Below are 9477 nucleotides of genomic sequence, written 5' to 3'. Positions count from 1 at the left end.
AGCAGATCTACAAGCTCATAGCGCGCCACCGAGTGGCGCGCTACGAGCTTGTAGGTCTGCTATTTTTTTTTTAATCGAAGAGCGACTGACATTTTTAGAATCTGATCTCAGGTCAGAATGGGTTAATCAGACCAGTGTGTGTCCAGTGGAAACCTCGTATTACAATTTACAATTTAGGCATTTAGCAGACGCTCTTAATCCAGAGCGACTTACATTTAAGCAAGAACAAAAGCATGGGAATACATCACATAAAAGCATTTATCATGAAACATGCGTAAGCTAAGAAAGTAACAGTGGAATATCTATATAATGAAACTATACATAAACTATACATATTTACTACTATGCTACTATATATACTACATATGTACTATGGCGTGCTATGACTATATACAATACAATTATAGTGCTGTCTACATAACATGCTATAAGTCTGTGTCAAATGCTATCTAAGCCAACAGAAATGCTATCTAAGGGGTTAGGGTAAGTGCTATGGGCCATGATGGAGTCTGAAAAGGTGGGTTTTCAGGCTACGGCGGAAGATTGGGAGTGATGCTGCAGTTCTGACTGCAATGGGAAGTGCATTCCACAGTTTTGGAGCCAGAAGGGAGAAGAGTTTGGGACGTGTGGAGCGTTGTCCCGGCGTTTTTAGTGAGGGTACTTCCAGTTTCCCTGCGTTGGCTGATCTGAGTGCGCGGGAGGGTTTGTAGGGTTCAATCATACTTGCAAGATCGTATGAATCTGATCTCAGGTCAGAATGGGTTAAGAGACTTACTGTAGATCGACCAGAACGCATTAAGATATGGCTGCCCTACATTATGTCAAAGAAACCAAGACAAGACAACTTGATTTCCTGTATCTGTGTCATGTGGGTTTAGAAGAGTTTTTTAATTGAAATGTAAAAGTGGAGCGAGCGTGCCCACTTAGACCCTTTGTGAAGAAACACATGCAGTGAGAGTTACCTCCTCCTTGGCCTACCAGCAGCGCCCACAATGCATACAAAGTCAATATGTTGTGTTACAAAAGAAATGAAAGATCATCTGAGGTCATCATAAAATAATAACATAAAAAAATCACATTCACGTGAAGTGAGGGGCACTCTTATCATCAATTCATCTTACATCATCATCACATTCCGGCCAATCTGAATTTGCGTCCTCACCTTCATCTTCAATGTTTGTTTATACAAACACTCAAAATTGTCCATTCATTATAATGGCATTTCATGTTTGTGTTAGGACAAATTTGGGTTAAACACACACACCATAAGCTGGACATAGCTTTTAGGGAACAATGTAGGGACTAATAATAAGAATAATACATTTTATTTATAAGGCACCTTTCAGGGCACTCAAGGTCGCCGTACAGGTTAAAAACAGTTAATACAAAAACACAGTTAAAAACAAAACTGAGGCACACCTTGCAGCAGAAGACAGCCACACGTCATGTTGGATGACGAAAAGCCACACGTCATGTTTGATGACGAAAAGATTCAACCAAGCTTAGTTTAAAAGCCGATGGCACAACATTTTAGTTGTTAGTCCTAAGAGAGATAGAGACCTTCAGAAGAGCTTTCGTGCAGACCCAAAGGCATATCCTCAGAGCCACACCTTACACCTAAAGACATTTACCCTCAGAGTCACACCTTACAGAGCTTTTCGTTGACTTCCCAGGTATAAGTCTCAATATTTTCAGCGTTTCACACTTTCTATTCTCAGAAGGCGTAGAACGATGGCCTCCGCCAGCGGTCTTCTGTCCGACGATCACCTGCTGTGTTCCATCTGTCTGGACGTGTTCACTGATCCAATCAGCACTCCATGTGGACACAACTACTGCAAAGCCTGTATCACACGTTACTGGGACACTAAGGATGTGTGCCAGTGTCCACTTTGTAACAGAACCTTCCATATAACTAAGGAAGAATTCTCTGTTAATACAATTGTCTCTGAGATGGTTCAACAGTTCAGGAACCACAAGTTGAAAGAAGAATATGAAGTAGAGACTGTGGCTGAAGTTCAGCATGTGATCCCGCAGAGAGAAGAGAGGATTCAGGAGGTCCAACGCTCAGTGGAGCTCAGATGTCAGGAGCTCAGATCTGCTCTGTTCAGCTTTGTCGGACAACTGAGAGAGAAGAGAGATAGACAGGGTGGGCTCCATGGTCCAGGTGGTTTTCTGTGAGGCCGTCTCCACGGTGACAATCCTGATGGGCTCCATGAAGAATGAATGAATTGTTTGATATCAGCGAGTGATACACTACAGTCTAGCAGAGTCTGTTGTGCAACTTTCCGGTTGGTGCATCATCAAAAGTGTCCATTTAAATCTACTGACGCTAATAACTCTGAATCTAAATCAATGATTCCAATTCTAACCACAGATTGTGTTTGTGACGGTTTGTGAGAGTTTGTCATCGTCGGTAAGCCAAGTTTGGATTTTGGTGAGTTCCGAACTGAGAGACTCCTCAACCTGCATTTTGCAGAGTCATCAGCAGACAGGCAGATTATACAGGCAGATTTGTAATGTGGGGTACTATTGGAGCAATTTTATATCTTCCCCATCTCTCTCCCGTTTCCTGTCAGCCTGCTTTACTACTGTCCCTCTTTCAATAAAGGCAAAAAGGCTAAAAAAATTCTTAAAAAAAGATGGAGTCTTGCGTCACCTTGAAATGGGACCTGAAGCTGCAAATAGCTGGGCACACCGATTTACTGGTTCCAACTGACATTGGGCACTCAAACTGTAAATGCTCTCTGGAAGATGTATTCTACTAGAAATGCACTCTGTCGAGAGCTGCGAACTTGTGAGCAAAGCCATGCATGGCCTACTTGTGCGCGAGCAGAGCACGCAACTTATGAGTCAGTCACTTCTAGGCAATCAAGCAAATGCGATTATGCATGTGAATGATGCGATACTTAATATTAATAGCGGAAAAGCAAGAAACTTCTCATTTTACTTCGATAACCAGTAATTTGAGCTGCAGGGCAGACTGGTTGGTCCTAGTGTTTAAAATGAGATATTCCTCAAAATGTTGGTAGTTGGTTAGTTTTTGCGGGCCGCGGGTTGTTGATTAATATATTGTTTTGCGGGGCAGGTTGGTGCGGGCTGGCTCCCGTGGCGGGTTATGCAAAAAAAGCTGGCTCTCCACCGTCAACTACTGCGCTATAAGCAGACCCCAATCAAGTTATAGAAACATCTGACATATATAGATAATATATACTATACGTATCATCCACATACGTCTTTTAAATATGGTTTTACATAAACACACGTAGTTACATCATCAGCCAATCCTGATTGGCCGAGCGATGCACCGATGGGTGGCCGAGGGTGTCAACGACATACGCAGCCGAAAACAGGTGGAAAACCACCAGACTATAGTAATTGCCAGAATATGTATTTCATTCATTCATTCATTCATGTCCCTGTGACGTCATGTGGTCCAATACATTTTCACCATACATCAGCAACCACAACCACATGATTGCACCTTTCCAGTTTGGCCTGTTGGCAGCGTGCACAAGGAATATGTCACTGATCAGTTTGTGACAAACTTGGGCAAGAATTCAGCCAAGGCGACGCCACACAGTAACAAACTATTATATGACTCTGACAGTTGTCTTAGATTCTGATGCTTCTGTAGCTTCTGGTCCTACATGTGAGGCTTTTGTTTTCTACCTGCAACATCTCGTATTTTCCTTTTCTGCACTTTACATTATTCCATTTGTAGCGGTGTTGCATAAAAACTCTCTGGAACAGCCGACTTCCATTGACTTTGACCTTTGTTTAAAAAAAAGGTGTCCTCTGTTGCTACAGGCCCACAAACCTTCACATCCCACTCTGAAAGCAGTGCTGAACGCAGACCTTTCTAAAAAAATGTGGATGTAAGTAAAGCAAAAACTAAGTGATCAAAATACGTGAAAACAATATTTACTTCCTTGGCCTACCGAGAGCGCGCACGAGTAGTTTGTGAGATTAGCCGACACACAGACAGAGATTTGAGATGGCTCGCCTCCTGATGTCATAATACCGTATAAAACATTTCATGAAAAACAAAGAACCCCACAATGTTTTGTAAAGAAATAAAACCATAATGTCACCACATAAAAAAGGATATACTGCTATGTCATGTCAGCACTTTTCACATTGGCACCTTTGAATTGCACTCGTTTCATTTCCTCCGTCTAGTTTTTGACAGACTTTGGTTTAGTTTTCGACCGAAACTTGGCAGTTTTGCGCTGCCACTCCTCCTCAAAGGACGGCGCGTCACTTTCTTCCATATTCCTGAAGTCCTGGTTGATCTCCTTCTCCCCGGTCTTCTTGTTCTCTTTCTTCTCCACGATGTGTCCCCTGTCCTGGATGTGGCGACCGATGGACATCTTCTCCAGCCCCCCCTCGGTGTCCCTGACCGAATGGCGGGTCTCCTTGATACCCCCGGGGGCACGGCGGGTCCGCGAGGAGGCCTGGAGCACCTTCGGAGGCCCGTCGCCCACCTTGGAGTAGGACATTATCTGGTGGGAGCTGAAGGAATGGCCGTCGGAGTCGTCCTCCACCCCTCTGTGCATGCTCCTCATGAAGCCGGAGGTCATGCTGAAGGGATCCACCGTCATCAGGTCCACGCCGCGTTCCCCGTCTTCGTCCCGCAGCGCCAACGCCGAGCCGGACCGCCCCGGCACCCCGGCCCGGCCACTTTCCCTCCCGTCCGTCAGGCGGGGCAGGAAAGGCTCGCGGCCGAGGAGCTCGGAGAAACTACGCCTCATCTGGCGCATGGGTTCGTTGATCTCCGAGAAGAAGGGGTCCTCGTCGAGGTCCTTGAGAAAGCTGTCGAGCATTGTCACTGTAGCTATAGAGTTGCAACAACAACAAGATGAATCACTACGGTGGGTGTGTTTTTCCGGTTGATTCTGCACAGGCTCCATTTATTGCTATTTATGACGTAACATGACGTCACCAGCCAGTAACGGTGTTCTCCCCTTCTCTCTCTCAGGCTCTTTGGTTAAAAACATTTTTTGAGCAGTTCTAGCCGCTCCAACATTTGACCATGTGTGTCTAAATCCAGCACGTGAATTTCCCCATTATGGGCATGCGCATGTGCAGGGCTACTTTGGGCGCTGTCCAGACCTGGGCAGTGGCTTTTGTGCTGGTTCGGGACAACCGGCTATCCGACGGACTCAACACCGGGCACTGCACTCTGTGTGGTGGTGCGGAACGCCTGTGTTGAAGTCTATGGGGGCGATCGGTTTTCGAGTTACGTGGATTGCAGATGTACGTACATACATACATACATACATACGCATGTACAGAGACTTGGTGTATCTATAGATACCATACAAACACCACAGGGGGGGGGGAGACTATTGTATTCCATTCTGTCCTAAAGAGCTTTAGTTCACCAAGACGAGATGAGATCTCTGTGGCCAAAGCAAACATTGATGAAAGAACAGTAAGGAAAATAAACAATGATTCCTCTGTTGTCACTGCAGGCCCACAAACCTCCACATCCCGCTATGGAAGCAGCGCTGAAAGCAGGCCTTTCTCTACACACAAACGCGGCGCAAGCACGCACCCACACACACACACACACATCGCGTTCGCACGCACACACGCGCGCGCGCGCACACACACACACACACACACACACACACACACACTACACTACACTCCCACCTTTTATTTCCACTCTCTGTCTCTCCAGTGTGGACAAAGCCTGCTTTGTGTGTCTCTCAACATAACAGTACCAGTACAGCCCAGACCAGGAGGGTGTGTGTGTGTGTGTGTGTGTGTGTGTGTGTGTGTGTGTGTGTGTACCTGGTCAAAGAGCTGTTTGCCGGTGGTGTTGGGCTGAATGGCAAACTCCAGCTCCGCGTCCATGGTGGTGACGCGGACATTGATCTGCCAAGAAGAAACACAAATAAAACAATATTAATGAATGTATTAAATCATAGTCAATTATTATTATTATTATTATTATTACAACAAACAGCATACCGTAACAACATCATTGTTTTGTTGTTTCGCCCTGTGCACTCATGTTGCATGCTGCGCACCACCGTGGAAGAATTCCTCAATTCATTCTTAATGCTACTGCATTAATGCTTCATTCATACTCTGTCATATGATACTGAAAAAAGCCGATCTATAGGCTCAATCCAATCCAATCCACTTTATTTATAAAGCACATTTTTATACAACAAGGTTGAAACAAAGTGCTGTACACAAAGAAATACTTAAATATCAAGAAAAAAGCAACAACAACAACAACAGTACATAAACAGGGCAACATAAGGACACAATGCAGTGGAAGCAGCAACTCTTAATCAGTATGTTCACATGCCAAGGAGTACAAGTGAGTTTTCAGACGTGATTTAAACACAGACAAGGATTGAGAAGCTCTGACATGAGGTGGAAGTTCATTCCACAGTGTGGGAGCTACAACAGAAAATGACCTACCCCCCCCCCCCCCCCCCCCCCCCCCGGGATTCCAGCTTTGATTTAGGGATCTTGAGAAGTGACTGGTCAGTCGACCTCAGGGCCCTTGTCCATACTTTGGGAGCTACAAGTTTCCGATATGCCAACCCATTTACAGACTTAAAAGCAAACGTTAAAATCTTAAACTGGATCCTGTAACGCACAGGAAGCCAGTGTATAGGGAGGCAAGGATCGGGGAGATGTGGTCATACTTCCGTGCCCCTGTTAAGAGGCGAGCGGCCGCGTTTTGGACTAACTGTAGTCGTGACAGACAGGCTTGGGTAACACCAACATACAGTGCATTACAGTAGTCAAGTCGGGTTGAAAGCACAAAGCATCACATCGCAACCTGTTGTGAGCTTGCAGATCGGATATTTCCATGCGTTTTTTCCTGCCTTTCCTGTCTCTCTCTCTCACAGTCACAATCAAAAATAAAGTGGACATGCTAAAATGAAATAGTCGTTTCTCTGATTCCATTCGAGTCAACACCACAGACAGGGCACACATAGGTGACTAGGGCCCACGGCTAATGCCTAGCAAACATTTGGGGGAAAATCACTCTCTGCATAATGCCTGTGTAATTTCAGACTGATTGATCACCCCACTGAGGAGAAAAATGCATTCAGCGGGTAATAATAATTTAAAAATCCATCCGTCCGGGCTATGGGACTGAACTGCATACTATACTGATTCCATAGCCCCATGGCCTATAGCCATATAGAGGAGGCCATATATTGGCCACATATACAGTATAGCCAAAGTGCATAGACATTGTAAGCAAATGGACACTTATGGGTGACAGTGTTTGTGATACAGCCATAGGCTGGTTTGATGTCTACTGTGCATACAGTACGTAACGTTACAGTGACATAGCCCGGTTCTCTTATCTGCCTCTCACTCATTAGCGGGCCTCTCTCAGCTGGCTCTCTCTCTCACACACACACACACACACACACACACACACACACACACACACACACACACACACACACACACACACACAATTCTGCGGCGCTGCCCCGACTGACTGAACAGCTGGAATGAACCCGTTGACTGACAGACAGACAGACAGACAGACAGACAGACAGACAGACAGACAGACAGACAGACAGACAGACAGACAGACAGACAGACAGACAGACAGACAGACAGACAGACAGACAGACAGACAGACAGACAGAGAGGGAGAGAGAGGGAGAGAGACAGAGTCAGAGAGAGAGACAGAGTCAGAGAGAGTCAGTCAGAGAGAGAGACAGAGAGAGAGACAGAGTCAGAGAGAGAGACACAGTCAGAGAGAGAGAGTCAGACAGAGAGAGGGAGAGAGACAGAGTCAGAGAGAGTCAGAGAGAGAGAGAGACAGAGTCAGAGAGAGAGACAGAGTCAGAGAGAGTCAGAGAGAGACAGAGTCAGAGAGAGAGACAGAGAGAGACAGAGTCAGAGAGAGAGACAGAGTCATAGAGAGAGAGACAGAGTCAGACAGAGTCAGAGAGAGAGTCAGAGAGAGAGACAGAGTCAGAGAGAGAGACAGAGTCAGAGAGACAGATTGAGTCAGAGAGAGAGACAGAGTCATAGAGAGAGAGACAGAGTCAGACAGAGTCAGAGAGAGAGACAGAGTCAGAGAGACAGATCGAGTCAGAGAGAGAGACAGAGTCATAGAGAGAGAGACAGAGTCAGACAGAGTCAGAGAGAGAGACAGAGTCAGAGAGACAGATCGAGTCAGAGAGAGAGACAGAGTCAGAGAGAGAGAGACAGAGTCAGAGAGAGTCAGAGTCAGAGAGAGAGAGACAGAGTCAGAGAGAGAGACAGAGTCAGAGAGAGAGACAGAGTCAGAGAGAGAGACAGAGTCAGAGAGAGAGTCAGAGTCAGAGAGAGAGACAGAGTCAGAGAGAGAGTCAGCCCTACATTTCTCTGGCATTTGAAAATAGCCAATCTACAAGCCCACAATGCGTCACAATGTGAGCTTGTAGATCTGCCATTTTCCCCGGAGGGAACAAGAAAAGAACACGTGAAAGGAACACAGACGGCTCCATTTATAATGTATATTGAGTTACATTAACATTTCACAATAAAGAGTGTGAGCGGAATCATATTTTGTCTGTAAGTAACCCAGCGTGACCCATTGGAGCCGAGCCGCCTCCTTCCTTACGGGTAGAACACACACTCCATGCCTGCCAGCTCCAGTGTGTGTGTGTGTGTGTGTGTGTGTGTGTGTGTGTGTGTGTGTGTGTGTGTGCGCGTGCGTGCATGCGTCTTCCTATCAGCATTCTATAAATACTCTTCACACATATTATATGATCTCACTGTTCTCACACACATTTTAATTATTTTATTTGGATCTGCACAAGAGGCGTAATACAATAGACCCAAACATTGATCAGAATTAGGTTATACATTATATGGTCCAACCAGATATAGCTGCTGCACATGCTTAACACACAGAGGGAAAAGAGTGTAAAGGAGCAACTTGGACACTCAGGCATGAAGGAAGCATGAGTTGAAGTCCGTTGCTCTCCCCTTGTCCCCCATATATGGGGACTAGGCTGGTGGAGGGTGTGTAGAGCCCAGGATCACATTAGATGATTGACACAGGGGTGAAAAATGGGTTACAAAATCGTGGGATAAAAATATATATATATAAAAAAAGAAAACAGAGGGAAAAGAAGAAAAAAAAAATATATATATACATAGCACATTGTTGCCATACTATTACTTGACACTACTAGACAGGATGTTTGTTTTGGGTTTTTTAAGCCACCTAGGGATAAATGAAACAACGCCTTCTACAGACTGCCCATAGTAGCTGAGACAGAACAGTATTTAGCCAGCTTTTTTGCATTTGTTTTTTGCAATCCACCCAATTGCAGACCCCTGAGCACAAGTTTATGGACATGGCCCAGACAAGGACAATAAGTTGACAGTTATATCCCAAGGCCATAATACGTTCCACCAGAACACACACATCACCAATGTGTAAAGCAGGGGTCCCCGTAAAAGGATGCAGGTCTTTTTCCACAGTAA

General features: G+C 45.4%; 2 protein-coding genes across 6 annotated transcripts in view; both read right to left on the bottom strand.

Moving 5' to 3' along the window:
- LOC310867261 (radixin) overlaps positions 1 to 9477 on the bottom strand; it is a 53940-nt gene that overhangs the window by 20367 nt on the left and 24096 nt on the right. For all 5 annotated transcript variants that reach the window (XM_083777168.1, XM_083777166.1, XM_083777170.1 and 2 more), the window contains exon 3: positions 5800 to 5883. In XM_083777168.1, the coding sequence (XP_083633294.1) occupies positions 5800 to 5883 (84 nt within the window). The remainder of the gene's footprint in view (positions 1 to 5799; positions 5884 to 9477) is intronic.
- LOC310866375 (myeloid leukemia factor 1-like) lies at positions 4176 to 4823 on the bottom strand (the record flags this gene model as incomplete). The annotated part of the gene is made up of 1 exon (XM_083775982.1): positions 4176 to 4823. The coding sequence occupies one exon, from the start codon at positions 4821 to 4823 to the stop codon at positions 4176 to 4178; it is 648 nt and encodes a 215-aa protein (XP_083632108.1).

This window comes from Protomyctophum parallelum (genome assembly GCF_964188405.1).
Source record: "Protomyctophum parallelum genome assembly, chromosome: 11".
Lineage (NCBI taxonomy): Eukaryota > Metazoa > Chordata > Actinopteri > Myctophiformes > Myctophidae > Protomyctophum > Protomyctophum parallelum.
The sequence above is the reverse complement of the archived record's forward strand: the minus strand, read 5'-3'. Positions and strand labels throughout refer to the sequence as shown.